The 20,121-nt window shown below is 38.9% G+C and overlaps 2 protein-coding genes across 4 annotated transcripts in view; one reads left to right on the top strand and one right to left on the bottom strand.

Annotated features, from left to right (window-relative positions):
• Positions 1–20,121, top strand: part of CDCP1 (CUB domain containing protein 1) — a 451,994-nt gene that overhangs the window by 174,709 nt on the left and 257,164 nt on the right. The window lies entirely within an intron of this gene.
• Positions 1–20,121, bottom strand: part of PALS2 (protein associated with LIN7 2, MAGUK p55 family member) — a 44,052-nt gene that overhangs the window by 15,209 nt on the left and 8,722 nt on the right. For all 3 annotated transcript variants that reach the window (XM_063123981.1, XM_063123989.1, XM_063123998.1), the window contains exons 3-7: positions 7,055–7,173; positions 5,320–5,472; positions 4,321–4,473; positions 2,880–3,107; positions 642–773 (exon numbers count right to left, since the gene is read on the bottom strand). In XM_063123981.1, the coding sequence (XP_062980051.1) occupies positions 642–773; positions 2,880–3,107; positions 4,321–4,473; positions 5,320–5,472; positions 7,055–7,171 (783 nt within the window). In that variant the 5' untranslated portion in view covers positions 7,172–7,173. The remainder of the gene's footprint in view (positions 1–641; positions 774–2,879; positions 3,108–4,320; positions 4,474–5,319; positions 5,473–7,054; positions 7,174–20,121) is intronic.

Below are 20,121 nucleotides of genomic sequence, written 5' to 3'. Positions count from 1 at the left end.
AAAGGCAGGTGTAGAAACAGCCCAAGTCATCTTTGTGATCTCACCAGCTGCAAGGGGGAAGTAGAGCGGAATCCAAACTATCCTATGGTCTCCCAGAAATCCAAGCTATCCTATGCCCATCCCGACACTGTCTAGGGGCCATAGGATTGCTCTCCCCACTAGCCTTGCACATGTGTGTATCAGTAGATTTTCTAGTATGTTTTCATCCTTCATTCTGATTGAACATAGCAGCCCCAGCTTAGCTGGGGACAGGAGGAATCAAATGGGTACAAACTGAAGATTCCTACATCTCCTATTCAGTTATTTCTCTTGAATCTAAAGTTCACTGTGGCCATCTGGAATGGATGAAGTAACGTTTTGATCTAGTATGGCAATTTAAATTTTATGTAACAGTTCTGAACACTTAGCAATGTATATAGAAAAGAGCTGCCTACAATTGGAGTTTGAAAGTAATTCCTTATGACAACAACCAAGCTATAGGCAAAACAATTTTAAAAAATATGGCAGTGCAAATTTGAATAAGAAAGATGTTGTGCAATGAGAAGTAAGCAGAAACTATGTCAGGTCAACACAGCTCCTGAAAATTTCTGGAAAAGACTGGATTAATACCAAGAGATTTAAATTGTTTAATATTTTCTAACCTGCCACCAGTTTGGGTCTTCCCGATTTACAATCTGAAGAATTTCTCCTTTGGAAAACTTGAGCCCTGCTTCTTTGCATGGAATCAGGTTGTCATTATATGGATTATAGTCAAAGTGACACTTCACAAATACCTGAAACAGATAATGAAAAAAAAAATAGCTTAAAATACTGGGATTCTGACAGTCTTAGAAATGCTTAGTAAGTTCACAAGCTGCTTACAGCTTAACCTTTTTACTTCATTAAAATACAGGCTATGGAGGGGAATTTTTAAAAAGACAACTAAGATCCTGGCAGAGGTGAAAGCAGTGAACACAATTAGGCCAAATTATTGACATTAGTTTTGTACTGGCATAAGAGTATTACCATAAAATATGTTTTAAATTTCTCAAAAACCTTGGGGTGAACAGTGGTACATTTTAAAGCAAGAAGAGTGCCAGGACTCAGGCCTGTGTGGAAGTTCATGCCATCTGCTATGGAAAGAAATTGTGCTCCTTAATTTTATATGCGGAAGGAAGTTTTTAGGTGATCAGCTGCATCTGACCTTTCACTCTTTTACTCCACCTGCTCAAACCGTCTCAGCAAATAATAGAACTCAAACATGATTTTAGAAAAAAGTGCACAGAAGCCCTAGAGACCATTTGTGAATGTAGTTAGATTTTTTTAAGCGAATGCCATTTGTTTTATCCCAGTTTTTCTACAGTTACCAGAACATATATGGCTGGTTCTATATTTTATGCTGTGTGTCACACTGTGTTTATAAATGAAAGTTGTCAAGAGCCTTTTGGAGAAAACATTGGGGGAAAATTAGAACAAACAATTTCAAGCACCAGGCAAACACACTTCACTGACGAGTTGTGAACACTTCAAATGTCTACCGACATCTCATTTTTGCTTTAAAATCGATGGCAAAGCTAATGCTTTCTAAACATTTAATCAGTATACTTTATTCTGTGTGTTTTAGAAGAACATGATCCTTCTGACAAAACAAGTGGATTCAGCAAATCCTTTTTGGGGAGAAAGACAGACTCACTTTTTATGCAATGGGCTTTTTCTTCTCTACTCTGCATATTTTGGGAACTAGACCAAGGCTCAGTCAACCACACAGTATAGGCTTGAAAACATCTTGTTAGTATTGCGCAGACTTCAAATATTTTTCTACCTCATAAGCTCGTAAAACAAAAAGCAAACTGTAATCCCAGTCACAAACTATGAAACCAAGAAAGTAGAAAAGAAAAATCAACAAATACTACAAACATTCTTCCAACTATAAATTACACATAGGTTATGCTCATACTGGGAAAGCAAGAATAAATTATATAACACTAAATATAATGCTATTTCTCATTGGAGAGGAATTATTATTATTATCATTATTATTATTATTAATTGCATTTGTATACTGCCCCATAGCCGAAGCTCTCTGGGCAGTTCACATAAGATAAAACACTTAAAAACAATATACAAAGATTAAAAACCACAAAAACAAGCAAAATACACATACATTTAAAACCACTATAACAACTTTAAAAACAATGTGCCAAAAAACAGACCCAGGCGCCAGGTGGGCCTTGTCAGGGAGATTGTTCCACAGTTGGGGTGGGGGCACCCAGAGGAGGACCTTATATGTTGAACATAGTGTTCGGGTAAGTACATGTTGGGAAAGGCATTCTGTCAGGTATTGTGGTCCCAAGCAGTGTAAGGCTTTATAGGTTAAAACCAGCACCTTGAATTGAGCTTGGAAACATACAGGCAGCCAATGCAAGCGGGCCAGAGTGGGTCTTATATGCTCGAACCTTCTGGTCCCAGTTATCAATCTTGCCGCTGCATTTTGCACAATTGGCAAAACAAACAAACAAATAAACAAAGCAACCCTCTTCAAGAACTTAATGTAAAGCCTTCTTATAGACAGCAATGAGCAACTACTCAAATGCAGCTTCACAGCACATGAAGAATAAAAGAAAACCCAGTGTGATTGTGGGATGTAATCGTGGCATTTTACAATCTACACAAGACTCATGTTAATCCTACATGGCGTACATTCTCTATTAGGATTGCATATCCTGTCAACTGGTTGTTAGTGAAACATCAATTGAAGATAAGTGGTTAGTAGACAAATGGTTATTATCAGTATGAACACATCATTGAATTAGCTAGCATATTTAGTTAAGTGTGAGGAAAAGGAAATAAACGTGTGATGTGTTTCTGAATAACGTCAAATCAAGCACAGTGCTACTGACCTGCTGGGGAATAATATTATCTCTGTAGCTAGGAAGAATCTTCAGAGTGACACTGCCACTAATACTTTTCAGAAGTTCTTGCAGCTCTTTGGGGTTGTTTCCGACTTCATGGCCATTAACTTCTTTAATGATATCACCCACATGTAGAAGACCTTGTCGATCTATCATTCCTCCATGAAGGATTCTTGCAATTACCAGATCGTTATTCTCCACCCTAAATGTCACACCCTAAATGAACATTTGAAAAGCAACAGAGTTACTCTCTGAAACACTGAACTCCAGTTCAAAACTTGGAACCTTAATACTGTGATTTCTTATTTTTATCAATCGATGCCACATAAAACCTATTAAAACTTGAACGTTCTTATGATCTTGAAATTCAAAAGCAAAGGGTTTTCAAATAAGGAACTGACAGACCAACATGCCTTTCTGGTCACAATAATTTCAGTCATATCTGGGCTAATTAATATTGACTTGTGCATCTATTCAGCAGCACATGTACTGGAAGTGTTAGACAACTGCTATGTATTTTCACTACTATTTCTCAAAATGTATTTAAGGAACTTTATATACCCAGTTAACATAAATAAATCAGGTTTAATATTACCTATCAACCTGGGTAATATGTTAAATGTTAAAAAGTGACATTCTATGCCCTCCCCTTGCCCCCCCCCTCTCTCTCTCTCTCTCACACACACACACACACACACACACACACAGAGAAGGCTTGCACTCCTTGAAAAGCTCTGAACTGCTCAGTGAGTCTCTAGAGGTGGGGTCTCCAATGTGGTGACTATCTATACCTCTATCAGGTTCCCTTTGCCTTCTGATTATTTTAATTTAAAGATTTTAAAAGTAATTATCAATCAATCAATCATCATGATCATAGAGACTGGCATTCTGCAACACAAAGTATCTGTCCCCAGCACCATCTTCATCTCCAAAAATGCCTCTTGGTTGGCCAGGTTACTTGTCACTGAGCCTTATCAATTTGCGCAGAAAACTGCGGGTTCAAAAGACTGGTTTTGTGTCTTGGGAGCAAAACCTCCACCTCTCCCTTGTACTTCTTGAGTACATTAGCCTCAAGAGTTTGCATTCTATGAAATGGATGTTTCGTGAATGGCCACACTCACCATGGCAGCCATTTTAGGAATGGCCAAACCCGTCATGGCAGCCATTTTGTGAGAATGCCCATGACACTCTCAAAATTCTAGATGTGCCCACCCAAAAGGTTAAAAGGTTGGGGACCCTTGCTCTAGAGGTTTTCGTATCCCACTTCTCTTCTGCCTTTAGGATGTAATTTCTACTTAGAATGCATATCATCTAACAACTCTGATTGAAAGAAAAGCAACAGAGCCAGTATAAACCAGTATGTAAAACTTTCCTCCCTCTGTATTTTAGATCTCATTGAAAACACAACTGTCTTTCTTTAAATACTCACCAGTGGCTCCCCTGATCTTTTGTGAATGCCAAGTATACGAATGGCATCTACTGGTACTATTTGATTGTTCACTGAAGCATTATTCATTTCTGGGCTAGAAGGAGGAGACTCAAAACACTTTGATGCCACAATATCATGGGCTTCCAAGAGTGACTGCAAATAAAGAGTTACAGAGTGAGTGGAGTGATACAATTAATTTAGCTGCATTTGTTTATACTTAAGCTATGATTGACCCAACAATAAGAGAGAAGGATTTAAAGAATTTTGGACGAGGATACCCGAGAGAGCGCCTTCTCCTTTATCAACCTGCCAGATCAGAGGGCAGATCAGAGTTATCAGAGGGCTCCTGGTGGTTACAACGTGGACCTATGGGCCAAATGGAGTTCACCCAGAGAAAAGCCTTCAGTGTGGTGGCTTCTTTCCTATAGAACTCCCTGCCTCTGGAAGTCAGGCAGGCACCAACACTGCACTGTTTTCACCACCTCCTGAAAAGAGCTCTTTTCCAGGAAGCTTTCTTTGGTTGACCAGCTTTGGTTTTATTGGCACTCTGTTTTTTAAATAATAATTTTAATATCATGTTTCATTATTTATCTTTCATTCATTTTATCTCTTGTTCTTCACCACTCAGGAATCTATCTAGATGTGGAGTGGTATACAAATGTTGAAAATAATAAATTTATATGCCTCTTCTCAGTAATCCAGAGTGGTTCTTCAATGTTAGGAAGGAAAGGTTTCTTTAATATTTCTGCAAATTTAATAACCTCAATTCATATAAGCCCAATGAGCTTCTATTTAATCTTTCTCACTAATTTTCATTTTAAGCTCCATTTCAGAAAAAGTTAGTCATGTTCAAATCTGAAATTTCATTAACCATAATTAACTTTATCTGGATGAGGGACACGGTGTTTTATCTTTCGAGAGGTGAACATTGTTTCTGATACATTACAGTAAAGTGAACAAAAATATTGTTTAAAATTATTGACTGTAAAGTATTGTTACCAGAAAGTGTGGCTCCTTCAGTATACCAACCAACTCTGCAATGCTTTCATCTTTGTTTATTAATGGACTGATGTCTTCAAGTATCTCATTTACCAATTCCAGATTGTTGTCACTTACAGCCTCAAGTTTAGAATCTTCCAGTCGTTCATGAGCCTATGAAGATTACAGAATAAACCGAATACTATCAGGAAAAGTGCCTTTGATTTAACATTTACTTTACATGACCCTCTTGGTATATTGATAACAACTGTGCTTCTCAAATTGTATTGCATCTGCTGCAAATTGCTCTTTCAGATAGTCATAATCTAAGATTTGTATCATCTAAGATTTGTATCTTTGCCACAGGATACTTTGAAATGGCAGTTCAGTTAAACAAAACATACAGGCGTGCCTTCTGAGCAGTTAACCTGCCCCTCTATCTCTAGTAGTAAAAGCAAGGTTATTATTGTTGGCATGCAGCTTTGTGGAAGCAGTTAAGACATATCTATGCTTTTGAAAGTGTTTTAATAGTTATTCCCTCAGCCCAGGCAACCTGGGTAGTGTAATAGTATCTAGTGATCTCTTACAAAAAATTCTATGCACCATCAATAAACAAATCAATATTGTTTTACACCTCCTTCCTAATTACAAATATCAAGTCCCACTATTGAAGTCAGAATGCTTATCTTATGTTTAAAAAAAATCTGCATAGGCCTATTTCTCCAAGATTACATTCTGTACTCTAGTCCTTAATACAAGAAAAGGGATACTAAGAAAGCATGCAGCATGTATATCCAGATTTCCAGTATGTACTCTTTCGCTGATTCTACTGTACTGTGAGCACAACAGGAACTACCACTTCCTAAAGGAACCTTGGAAACAAGTGGAAACACTAATTTACAAAACAGGACAGATCAATGAAGCTCCTTTCTGTGAGCATTACTGACCTGTGCTGTTCCTGAAATGAGGGTTTCTGCTTATTTCCAATTGCTTTGGGAACTGCTAGGTTCTCAGTGTGTCCCGCTAGAGTGGGAGCAGTACAGGATACTGTCCATATTCTCATTTTTTAAAGAGAACCTGCCCTTTTTCTTTAATAGGGAAACAATAATTCTGTCATGGAAATTTCCATTCATAGCTTCATCTGCTACATTTCCTTCATAAGCAGCTATCAGACCTTCTTAATTCATCTGTTTGCATGAACCAGAAGTTTCCCATTTCCACATCTCTTCAACAGTTACAAGTCTTAGAAAAACAAATCAATATCCATTTATTGAAATCAAGTGCAAAATTTTGTGAGCTTAATGTTTTATAATACAGTAACTGAACCAGCAATTACGAGATTATATCTAGAGTTGCCAGTGAACTCGAGAGTTACCTGGGAGGGTCCATGATTTAGGGGCAGTTTCAGGTACCAAATTGATGTGATCATGCAAAATGCCAAAACAAAAAATCTAAAAGGCTCAGGCATTCCCAAATTCCCTTCACATGTCAGATGGCACTACTGCTTACATGAAGGGACTAGAGACTGATTGACCTACTGATTTAATTTAAGCTCCCTGCACCCAGTTCCCCTAAAGTCTTGCAATGGGCTAGAGAAGAATTCACAATCCACACTAAGGAGCAGACAGACAGACAGACATCTAGGCCCCATCATACACCTGACGAAGTCCAGTAATCCTCCATATACTAACTGAATCCTCCTCAGTCTTGTTTCACACAACATTCTGGAGTATTCATTAACAAAAATATTTGTTACCTTCGCAAGGGATCTTACAATAGGATTCTCCATAATTCCTTTCAAGAAAATAAGGTCTATTTCTTCAGCTGCAGCTGATGGGGGCAAGTCCGTAAGGTTATCCAAAACTTGCTGCATTGCTGGTGAGAAAACAAATGTAAGGGAAGAAATTGAGCAAGAGCTCTGTTTAGGTTTAATTACAGTAAATGTAATATACCAATTCACCTTAAAAATTATAATGTGACCAGTTTAAGGCCAAGCACACCATCCTCTCCTCAATGAATTATCTTTCAAGCAATATTTTAGCACTATTATTTATTTATTTATTTATTACATTTCTATACCGCCCAATAGCCGGAGCTCTCTGGGCGGTTCACTAGTAGTTCAGGCACACATTACTGCATTGTAGCATTGTACAGAAAACTGTAGAAGTCAACACTAATGTTAATGATACAATTCAAGCATTTATTGTGTATATATGTATAAGTGCTTCTATATATATTTATATAAGTGCTTCTCATATGTAACATAGACACGCAAATGAAATGTAGCAAACTACTGACCCTCATTATGTAGCAAACTACTGACCCGCATTTGAAGGCACTTTCATATACAAAGATACTAGCATTAAATTCTAACTATGACCAAAATAATCCCAATACTAAAGTAAACAGAAGTACATGACATTGAGGAGAAAAGGTACGCCTGAGACTTTATTCTGCAATGTTCAGAAAATAAACAGAGAGAAAAAGGAGCTAACTACTTCAACAACCTAAGCATATCAAACAAGAAGTCTTACAAGAGTGCATATTTCCTTTGTGAAAACCAGACAGTTCTGCACTGTTGCTTGTAAAAGGAAAATCCCAAAACATGGCATTTCAGGAGGCCATAATGAACAACTTGCATTACACACACTCTGTCCTTCACAATAGCTTTCATTATATACGGTTTTAACAGAATGTATGGTATTTAACATTCTTACTATTTCCTTCCTTAAAAATCCATTCATTTACTCACCACTCTAACTGGGTAGAAAGTTTTCAACATGTAGTGCCGTTCTCAAAATGAAAATGTGAGACTCAATGGAGGTTTTCTTAAAACTATTTTTAAAAATTAAGTTGCTATAACTATACTCTGCAATAAATGCATTCCTATTTCCTCCTAGTAAATAGGTTCTCCTTGAAAAGCAAGTGTAGGAAGCTAATGACACTTACATTATGCTTTCAGAGATTCTGACAGCATTTTTTTCCTTCAGTGAATAAACCAAGATTGTTGCCAAAAACACTAAGGTTTCTGGAACATAATGCACTTATGCAAATAAATACAAAGACTACAGAGAAATGGGGGGGGGGGGGAGAGGCAGAACATTTAAGTTAATAATTTGATAAAAAATGTAAAAGGACAAGGCTAAAAAGGCTCTAAGCTGTTGTGGCCCCTAAAAGGGAGAAGCTTGCATTTAGGGATCTAAAATATTTTCCCAGCCCTCCCTATGAAAATGAAGACAACCCATGTAAGGTACCACCATACTTCAACTCAGTCTAAATAGTGCAAATCAAAAGTTTCTCACATTTCATTCATCTGTATGACATCCAGTTTCCCCCACATGTATTGGAGGCAACAGGCAAATATTTAAGCTATATCCCAAATTCTACCTCATTGGAAACTAAATGCTGCTCACTAGGGAGAAGCTTCGGTACTCAGAAGATACAAGTTTAGTTTGCAATAGGCAGGAATTTTATTCACATGAACAAATGTTTATTTTATCCTGTATCAAATATATAAAAACCAATCCAAAGAAGTTTTAACAACCTACCCCCGGCCCGGATTACATGTGCAAATACAAAATCCTGAAAATATATTTTTAAAAGCTGTAATGGGATAGCACCCAACAACATCCTTTTGCCACAAACCATTCAAACAAAACTATGTATGCACATGCACAAGCAGAATATACAGCTTCCCACCCACACCATATCTATGGTAATCTTGGATTAGTGTTGCCTATTGGCCACATCTTAGATCTCATTATTCCCTTCCAAAACTCTCCCTAAGAGACAACATGCCTTACTTTCAATATGTTCTTGCTCTTGTGAAATAGTCTCTGATTAATCTACCCTCGTAGGGGCAGAGAAGGGGAAGGAGCAGCGGAGAGCCAAATCATGTGCACGCTCTGTGATATTTTTCCAGAGCTTTGCCAATGGTGCATGAACTAAGAGGAGGCCACCAACAGGCAAGCATCTCTGTATCTTTCTATACTGGAGGATATACGTTATGGCACTTGACAGCCCAACTTGTGAAGCCATTAGAGAGAAAGGAACCTCTTTCGAAATGTGTAAGGATGCAAGAGCTATATCTGGGGAGAAGCACAGTTATAGTGAAGAGCATTTAAAATGAGCCAACAGTGTGATGTGGCTGCAAAAAAAAAGCAAATGCTATTTTGGGCTGCATTAATAGTCATAAATCGCGCAAGGTACTGCTTCTCCCCTATTCGGCACTGGTTCAGCCTCATCGTGAGTACTATGTCCAGTTCTGGGCACCACACTTCAAGAAGGATGCAGACAATGAGGATGATCACTGTTCTGGAAATAAAGCCCTATGAGGATTAACTGAAAGAACTGGGCATATTTAGCCTTGAGAAAAGAAGATAATGGGCTCAAGTTACAGGAAGCTAGATTCCAGCTGGACATCAGGAAAAACTTCTCACTGTTAGAGCAGTATGACAATGGAACCAATGACCTAGGGAGGTCATGGACTCTCCCACACTAGTGACATTCAAGAGGCAGCTGGACAACCATCTGTCAGGTGGATTCCTGCATTGAGCAGGGGGTTGGACTCTATGGCCTTATAGGCACCTTCCAACTCTGCTATTCTATGTGAACATGGAAGATTTAATGTGACCTCAGTAAGATTTAGTATATTTCTATTAAGTGGTCACTGATATGGGAAGGAAAATAAAACCTGAAGTGGTGACTGGCCTAAGTGTTGCTAAATAAATTTCTCAGAAAAGATAGCTGCCACCAATAAACACTGTTTAGATGTTAAAAAATGTAACATGTAGAATCTGGACTCTGAGGCAGAACACAGCATCCAGATAGCAAATTGTCAATACTGTTAGATGTAGTGCTGTGAGCAAGATATCTCAAGGGCTCAGAAAGCCAAGTGGGTGTGGGTGGATGTGGGTGCTTAGCCTTGTTTCATTGTATCGTTGTTTCTGCCCTCCCTCATTAGGAGCTGAAATTACATAAACCCCAAATTGCTATAGATTCTGATGAGTATGATAGCTCTACTTACAATCAACAATAATTTCAACAGCAATACTATGTGTTTGGTAATGTTCACTTAATAACTGAAGTTGCTATTCTCTTAGGAGACTGAGGCAGTTTTGTAAAGTTTACTACTGGAATAAGTTTTGTAAACAGATGTATTCCATGAAGTAAACTCATCCCGCAAAATTATACCTAAGCAAACCCATATCTTACATCCTAAATGAGCTACATATTTTTCAAGAGCTACATATTTTTAAAAGTAGCTCTTGAAAACGTACTCTGTGCTAGTAATACAAACCTGATTTGTTTCAGTATTTTGTTTATTTCACAGGACCTATTTCAGGTACTAGCAATATTAGCCAACAGTGTAATAGTTATAAAAGCAAAGAAGGGTTGAAGGATTAGATCCGGATTAAGTTAGTTGAACTCTGGGAATTAAGTTCAGTGAACACAGTCTGGATACAACTGTAATATACATATTTTGGAATAAATTTCATGCCCCAAAAATATTGTAAGAGTACAACGAGCTGTCACACCCAGTACTGTTGAACTGGCAGTGGCTTACCAAAGGTTCAAGCAGAAATCTTCCCAACACTTCCATAAGAGATTTTTTCTAACTGGAGTTCTACACTTCTACGCAATGGTTATCAAACCACACTCAACCACACTGCAACCTACCATGGCTTAAATAATTTAAGCCATGCTGGGCTATAGAAATCATGTGAACCAGGCCCATATTTTGAATTGAGCAAAAACTGTAGGATCAAGCAACATCATTCACTCCTGGAAGAATCTAGTCCATGGGTAGGCAACATGATGCCCTTCAGATGATATGGGCTACAACCCAACAAGCCTCCGCCAGCATAGCAAATGGTTAGGGATTATGGAAGTTGCAGTCCAAAACATCTGGAGGGCACCAGGTTGAATATCCCATAACCTACTCCAAAGAGCTTCAGAAGAGTTTACATGCCTAGAGAAGAGGTATGCCTTTCTATATAAGTTATTCCCCTGTGGAAAAGCCAAGGCTTGAAAAACATCAGGATTCTTTAATGAAAACTGCTTTATACCATTTTGAACTTTTACTTCTGTCTGGTTTCTGATAGTACCAGTCAATGCCTTGAATAGAGTTCAGAAACACAGCAGGAATCAATATAATTTTGCTAATATAGGGGTAATATGCTTTCTGCAACCCACACTTATTAATAGGCAAACTGCATAATTACAAAGTGATCTCATTTTGTATTGTCATTAAAACCAACTAGACTGAGCCAAATATAACTATTTAGGAATAATCTACACAGGCAGTATTAAGTATTCCCAAAGCTACAAATGATTTGAAACTTATACAACTATTTCCAAAGACCACTCACTGGCTTTTGAACATACAAACACAGAGAACACACACACACAAACACTCAAATTCAAGTTCACCTGGTTTCTCTAGTTTTTAAAAATAAGACTAGAAGATAAAGCAAATGCCCCATGAATTCTTGATAAAGTGTAGCAAATGGCCTCAGGCAAGAAATCTCTCAGCTAGCCCATTCACAACGTGTTTAGAGGATACCTTATGTCATTGGGTAGGCAAACTGGTAGTCCAAATCATCTGGACGGCACAACTACCGTGGTCCCTGACTATTGCCCATGCTGGCTGGATTTATGGGAATTGTAGTAGAAAACATCTGAAGGGCACCAAGTTACCTACCCCTGCCTTTATCATTATATAACATTCTGAGCTGTTTAGGGGAAGGACATTTTTTTTTCAAATTTCCACATCTTAAGGTAGCAGGTATCATGTTAAAATGATACCTGTTCCTCATTTCATAGTTTTAGGTGAAATCTTACAGGCTCTCTTACACAAGATACAATTATTCTACAATTTTATGGGAAGGATACATTCTTGAGGTACATTAAAGCAGAACTGATCAATTAAGTTAAGTATTAATCAATTGAAGGCTCACAGTAGAATCATGTAAAGAAGAACAGTGAGTACATTAAAAGTCTTAAAATACTGTAGGTATTAATACCTGCCTGGGGTTTGCAGCCATCCTGAAAAAGTATGGGGTTTTCTGTGCTTGCAGTCAGCAGAAGACAGGAATCTTTCTGTGCTTGTACATGCATGATAGATAGATATAGAGAATGGATATATGGATGGGTGTGGGTGTCAAACCATGGAAGAGTGCACATGCATGACTATGGGTGGTGATCTGAGAGGAACAGAGAGAAGGAGAATGAGCTGGCTGATGGGGGTGGGGAGAAAGAGTTTGCCTTCTGTGAAATAGGTTTCTGTCAGTGCTGAAAATGCGGTGTTCAAAGGACTTTAGTGTGTTGGGGCTCAAATCCCACCTCTGCTTTATACTCAGTCTTTCGGGCAGATTACTTGTCCTTTGTGACTAACCATACCTCCCACAGCAGCCATTTTGTTGTGCTGTCCAGGACAGTTTCTCTATTTGCACACATGCCCCAAAAGGTTGCTTATCCCTGAACTAAAAGTGTGTGTGTGTGTGTGTGTGTGTGTGTGTATTATTATCTAGCACTTTCACAAGTTGTCACTTGCTAAAAGAAATCATGACTATTTTAAGATTTATGAATTGTCCTCAAAAACAAAGGGGAGATACACAGAAGATTAAGCCTTGCTAACAGTTTTTAAAATAACAAGTTCCCCAACTTTCATAATCTGTTTTCCCTTCACCTACTACTATTTTTCATCACTCCTCCTTTTCAGTTTTTTCCATCCCTCCTACTATTCAATCTATTGATTTAATGCATGCTCCAATGATACATTAAAGTGTTAAAATTGCCTGAAGCTATAAAAGCTTCTTTATGGTTTGGAAAGTGGGAGGGGTATGATTACAAAGTAAGAGCACGAGGAGCAACCAAGCGCTGTAGGCAATTTCCCTCACTTAAATGTTTTTAGAGAACTCAGTTTGAATAAGATGAAAGCACCAGAAAAAGAGGATTGCATTGCTACCAGGACTCTACCTTTAGTCAGTTAAAGTCAATTCTACTGAAAGTTGCTAAAAAATATCAAAGCTGCACCACTATCCCAACAGATATCTAATACAGCACAAAGCTAACCCAGTTTTGAATTATTCAACATAAATAACTTGGAAATATTAGTTTGAACTTTGGTTGTCAGTTGCATAAGTGTGACTTATTAGCAATCAATATGGTAGGCATGGCTAAAGATGGGAAAGAAAGCATAACTATATCTGGGCATTCTGAGTGTTATTGCTCCCATTAGTCAGGCAGCTAAATGACAAGGCTTTAGAATCCCTAATGTAGCCTTTCTCAATCTGGTGCCCTCCAGATGTTTTGGACCACAACTCCCAGCATTCCAAATCATTTGCCGTGCTGGCTGGGGTGTTGGGAGGGCACCAGCTTGGGGAACGCTGCCCTAGTATATAGCGCATGAAAAAGCTTATGACAGATGGAAGAGAAGGGATGATACAATTGCAATAGAGGTTGTGTTCTATTTCTGAGATTGATTGGGGGGGGGGGAGGCACCAGTCATGCAATTAATAGACCTACTGAAAATCCATACTGATCAAGGAAAACATCAGAGAACACCAGCAGTTTTGAGTTATGCAAACAACAACAACAACGGAAAAGAAATATAACAAGGGCTTTAAAAGCAAGTATCAATCATAACAGTTTTGACAATTTCGGTTCCTGTGCTAAAGGTAGAAGAGGCCCTAGCTTGGAACCAGGAAATGGCTCAGGCTGTAGATATGCTCATTCCCAAACATACTTGGTCAAGCTGTAGAGTTACATTCACTCTATAGTATGCTGTGGAGCTGAAGACAGATGCTGTACACCAGTCTTCCACAGTCTCCAGATCTTCCTACTGCATATTTTACAATTTTCCATTTCCCCTTAAAGAGCAGGAAATATTCCCCCCAGCCCATGGTCTTAAAATTTCCAGCAATTTTATACTTCTGCCATTATGCAATCTGTGTTCCATTACTAATTATTATTCTTAATAATCTGTCATTAATCTTTGTAAACTATTCTGGGAGCCATTTTTTGCTTGAAAGCACTGTAAAAATGCTCTAAATAAGTAAGTATTTCTGCAACACTTGGGGCCAAAACCGAATGGAACTGTAAATTTCTGTTTCTGGCAGAGAACACTTTTCAGCTTATAGAGGAATAAGTGGTCAGAATCAGAATCTATGAAAAACAGGACAGGAAATGAGAGCTTATAATGATGCCCACTCTAGGAAAATGATAATCTATCATTTTCAGGTAATAATGTGGTGGCCAGTGAGGCAAGAAAGAAGGAACTCAGAAAGTGAAGTACTAGACTTACAAGTTCAGTAGGAACATATTGGAAAATTTCTTCAATAACTAAGAACATCAATTAGGGGAGTTGTCTAAGACATGATCTTTACCTTGCCAGATATATATATATATATATATATATATGAGAGAGAGAGAGAGAGAGAGAGGGAGGCCTTAGCTAGCTTGACCTACCTGCTATCCCGGCACGGAGGAGGAAAGATCTCGTGTTGTGTTTAACGCGAGATCCCTCCTGTCTCTACACATGACACACGCCAACCTCAGCAGGAGAGGCGTTGCATCTGCCTTTTTTTAAAAAAAAAAAAAATTAAAGGACCAGCAGCACACAACGCTTGTGGGCTAAAGTTAAGTCCTTTTTAAAATTTAAATTATTTCCCCCGCTACCTCCACCCTACCCCCGATGGGCGCAGTGCTCCTGAGAAGTGCTGTGCCCTGTGCGCAGCTCCCGGTTCCTCGCATGGAATCGCATGGAGCTGGGTCAACCCGCAGCACCTGGCCACACATTCCGCGGTCTCAGCCCGGGACTGTGGAAAAAATGGGGCCAAAGGAGAGGGCTATATCCCAGGGCAAGGGAGAGATGATCTCTCCCTGATCCCGGGATCCCCTGTGCGTCATGTGGATGAAGTCATGTGCATAAAGTCCCGTGTAGCTAAGGCCAGAGAGAGAGAGAGAGAGAGAGGGAGAGATTGTGTTATATAAAAACCCACACTGCAATACAAATGTTAGAACCACATGCATTCAGATGCACTTTTTTTTAGGTCAATGTACTCTCCCACATACACAATCCAATCTTTTTCCTAGAAAATGAAAGTCCTATATTCAGAATTGTACAAAGTTTGCATATGCTTTGTGCAGTTTATTTCACTTCCTACATTCTGGTTTTCAAAGAATCTATCATTTTCTGGTAATAATGTGGTGGCCAGTGAGGCAAGAAAGAAGGAACTGGGTAGGTACACTGGGAGTGAGATTTGGAACTGTGTATGAAATGCAAGACTATTAGTACAAGGACTGCATGGGACAAAAATGAAGTTAAAACAGCAAGAGAGAGAGCATCCGGACACACCTGGGTAAAGTCAGTTTCCTTCCAATTCATGCTAGCTTTTCCTCTGGTGGAAAAATTATCTATGCATTGTTCCCATAATTTCTATCCCACATTTTAAAAAACTTATTTGCTGAAATAAAATGGCTTTGAGGCCCACCTAAAAGAAAGCACTGATATAGCCAAGAAGACTTTTCTAGGAGGCTATTCAGATTGTGAATAGATTGTTGCCTGGCGCCTACACTGTACTGCTTTCGTCGCCAGCTGAAGACCTTTTTATTCACTCAGTATTTTAACACTTAATTTTAACTTAAATTTAAATTTTACTGTTTTAATTCTGTATTTTATTCTTATAATCAACTTTGCTGTGTGGTTTTATCCTGGTTGCGCTTTTTATACTGTATTTCGTAATTGTGTTTTTAACCTGTTGGATGTTTTTTTGTGGTTTTAATTTTTGTGAACCGCCCAGAGAGCTTCGGCTATTGGGCAGTATAAAAATGTAATAAATAAATAAATAAAATAAATAAAGAAGCCTGAAAAATCTACTGCTTCAAAGGAAGAACCCAAGTACCTGCCCAACACATAAGTGACACTGGAGAGGCCCAAAGCAAAGTTTCAGAAGTAGAATGAATTTCTTGGGCAAGCTTGTACAGGGGAAAGGTGAGCCCAGAAGCAATTTATTATCCCAGTTATTTAGAGTCTGTTTTCAGGAATATAATCCTTCTAATGCAGTTTACAAGTACTATGCATGAAAAGACATTTATAAAATGTAATCAGGGTCCTTCCGATAAAGCAGTTCGAAGTAGATTGTCAGGGAGACAAGGTGGATGGCCAGGGAGGCAAGGACACAGGCACCTGATGTGTTTTCTATGCCTGCCTTTGTCTCTCCCCTCACTTCCCCAAATCCCTTCCCACAAGGCAGTTGGTGTCATTTGGTCTTTTGTGTGTGTGTGTGTGTGTGTGTGTGTGTGTGTAGTACTCCAGCTATAGCAGGCATGATCCTTTGCCTGTTTCTCTCGTTAATATTCAGTAAAACTGGAACATAGTCAGTATAATGTGATCTAACCTACTAGCTCCTTTCAAAAATCTGACAGCAACATTGAACCAATTGAAATTTTGTTTCCAGATTTGTCTTCAAGAGCAGTTTGATATAGAGCACACTGAAGTAACATAATCTGGAGGTAACTAGGGTATGAATGGCAAGATCAGGTTATCCAAGGAAGGATGCAGTTGGTAAAACATATTCCTGGCAGGGGCTGCTACTAGGGGCAGGCTGCACATAAACAATAGTTCATATTGTCTGATTAAATTTCAGTTTGTTTATCCTCATCCATTACAAGACCGCTGCTAAACAACAGTTCATTCAGAAATGAGACTGGTGGTCATCCACATATTGACATCGCCCAAATTTCCAGAAGACCTTCTTCAGAAGGTTCGTGCTGATGCTAAATACCTTGGGAGACATGATGGAGCCCTGTAGCACTGACAAGTGGAGCAGCAGTGTCCCAGCATTAGCTTTTGGGACCGACCGACCAGAAAGGACCTGAACCACCTGAAAAACAGCATCTATGCATTCTATCCCATCTAAGCAGCCCCAAAAGATACCATTGTATCAGAAGCTGCTAAGAGGCCCAGGAAAAGCAACAGTCACATGAGACCAAGGCAACTTCAGTTCTAAGTAAACCTGGAGTTCTCCACCGCTTAAAATGCACCCTTCCAGTACCAAACCCAAGGTATGGAATAATAAAGCTTCCTATGGAGACAGAGTAGGTGTAGCATCTACTATTCAGAAGCACCCTTGTTCCTAGGTGATACCCAAGCTCCTATTCAGGTGTTTTTTTAATGTAGTTAACTCCACACAAGAATAAGGGCAGAATGCACTGAGTAGTTCTGCCTCCTGAGATTGTGCACATCATACAGCCTCTAACCCTGGCCTACAGTAGCACTTGTGGAGGCTTCCACATGATCAGGTACCCTGCACAATTAGGGGTCTTGTGCATGTGGAACCTTATGTCCATACAATTGTACATGTAACACCGCCGATGTTCACATTGTACATGTAGATACTTGGAGGAAGGGGGAAATGGTGCACACAATGTTGGGAGTGGAGCTACACGGCATGGCTCCATTCCCATGTTAAAGTAACTGCTTTAAAAAGAAGCCTTAATAAGGCTCCTTATCCTATTTGCCTCACTACTGAGTAGTATGCAGTGTCCAAAACTCATGTGGCATAATGGTTCTTTTGGAAAATACCAAAAATGTTCAGAATCCAATTGAATGTTATCCAGAAGAATGTAAACTCTTTGTTGGGAGTAACCAGGATTAAGCAGGGAATGGATCTCTTTTATGTTCCCACTCATCCAGGATAAAGCAAGACATATAAATGGATTGCATTAATGTATTCAAAGAGGTATGTCTCATCTCAGCATTCCTGCCAAAAATGTTCAAACACTGCTGTTTTTTAATTAGTAATTTCTAGTCACGCTTACTATAGCTGTATGGTCAGAGAGAGAGTACAAAAGAGGTAATTACAATTGTATTAGGGACTGAAGAATCTATGCAGAGAACACCTAATGGGAGTTTCGATAGCCACACTATCAGAAGCTTCACCAAACCTCTAACATTCCTGCTTATGTTGTATGTGGCCAGGAAGTATCTAGAAGGAGGGAGATTTTGAGAAAGTATGTCACTACCAACTTTCAGCTCAGCAGCACAACAGGCTTTCAACCATAGAAAAAAGTGCTATGTCACCACCCAGTGGCTAAATATAACCAAGAATTTAGACATATGATATCTTCATCATTTTTCAGGTAGATAAAGCAATTTTTTATTTTTATGTTCTGAAGTCAGAGCTGCAAGTAAACAAATTTTAACTTATCATGGAAGAAATTAAATTGGAGAGAACTAAGCTCTTGCCATGTTTGCTTTCAAGAAGCTGCCAACTAAGGAAGTGAACATACTGAAGAAAATAGAAATAATTCTGAAAAAGAAGACATCTTGACAATTTGTTTGTAAATCCCAATTCCTTTAAATACATTTTGGCAACTAAAATGAGAAGAGTGGTTTGTGTCATTTGATGTCAAAGAAACATGAACAGCTGAGAATCAAGATATATTTATATAGTTTCTTTTATTTAGCCATATCAGTTAGCCTTGCAATTATTGGGTCCTACCAGAAAGGCTAAACTGGTATCCATTCTGAAGAATGCACATTCAATAGGACTTAATCTATTAATTCAATAAGGCTTATACTCAAGTTTGTAGAGGATTGGATCATTAAGCTACTCTGTGCTGGAAAACAGACCTCTACATTTAACTTGTTAAAAAGTGGGATGAAATTTAAATTCTCATATTTACAAGGTCCCAGAATATACCAGACTGGTTGTACATCTCATGTATAACAAACCCTGTACCAGACATCTCAATGGGAGTCAGCCAGTGTTTTATTGTTGTCCCAGTGTCCAATTTAAAGGTGGGAATTCCAGGTTTGAACCCCTGATTAGCTATGAAGTTCTTGGGAGTGATGTTGTACATGGCAGGCTTTAACAGTGCTATGAGCTCCTTAGAGAGGAGGAAAGAATGAAACAAGAGGCCACACTGTTGCCCAAGGCCTAAGCTAGACCTAAGGTTTATCTCGGGATCGTCCTGGGGTCATCCCTGTCTGCTCCCGGGAAATCCTGTGTGTCATTTACATGAACAGGGATGAACTCGGGACGATCCCGGGATAAACTTTACATCTAGCTAAGGTCCAAGTGTGCTGGCTTTTCTGCCAAACCCTGCCCACACAGGTAAATGAAATTGTGTTCTGTGGCAAGGACTGACAAAGCTGCTATAGAAGGTTGATTAGCAGCAACCTGTTTTGTGTTAATTTAAAGTCTTAAATATGTTCATATTGCTTTCCAATTACATCATTCTTCTAAATTTAAAGCCCTCCAGTTCTTGCCTGGAAATAAGACCTAGTGTAATAGTGAGATTTACTTTCCATAAATGCATTTAGGATAGTGGTGGAAGTCCATACAAAACTATTCCAAATATTTGTGTATTTGGTTGCTTTCCTGTATTCTGCTCCAGGCTTTCTGCCTTCACAGAAATCAATGCATTTACTTAAGTTATCTTCTGTTCAAGCTTCTGATAACTGGTATCTTGTTCTCCCTTGCTTGAGGCACCTTGATATCTAGTCCAGAGGCAACCAACCGTTTTAGCAAGTGTGCCAGCAGTCCAAATGATGAGTGCAGTAAATACATATGTAGCACTCTTCAACCTTAAGATGGTTTTGGCTCTCATTTACTGAGCTAGGGAGCAAAGAGCAGCACAGTACTTGTCTAAAACTCCCTGTTAGAGCAGTGTAACAATGGAACCAGTTACCTAGGGAGGTTGTGGGCTCTCCCACACTAGAGTCATTCATTCAAGAGGCAGCTGGACAACCATCTGTCAGGTATGCTTTAAGTGGATTCTTGCACTGAGCAGGCGGTTGGACTCGATGGCCTT

Source organism: Elgaria multicarinata, chromosome 1 (assembly GCF_023053635.1).
Source record: "Elgaria multicarinata webbii isolate HBS135686 ecotype San Diego chromosome 1, rElgMul1.1.pri, whole genome shotgun sequence".
NCBI classification, from domain to species: Eukaryota; Metazoa; Chordata; class Lepidosauria; order Squamata; family Anguidae; genus Elgaria; species Elgaria multicarinata.
The sequence above is the reverse complement of the archived record's forward strand: the minus strand, read 5'-3'. Positions and strand labels throughout refer to the sequence as shown.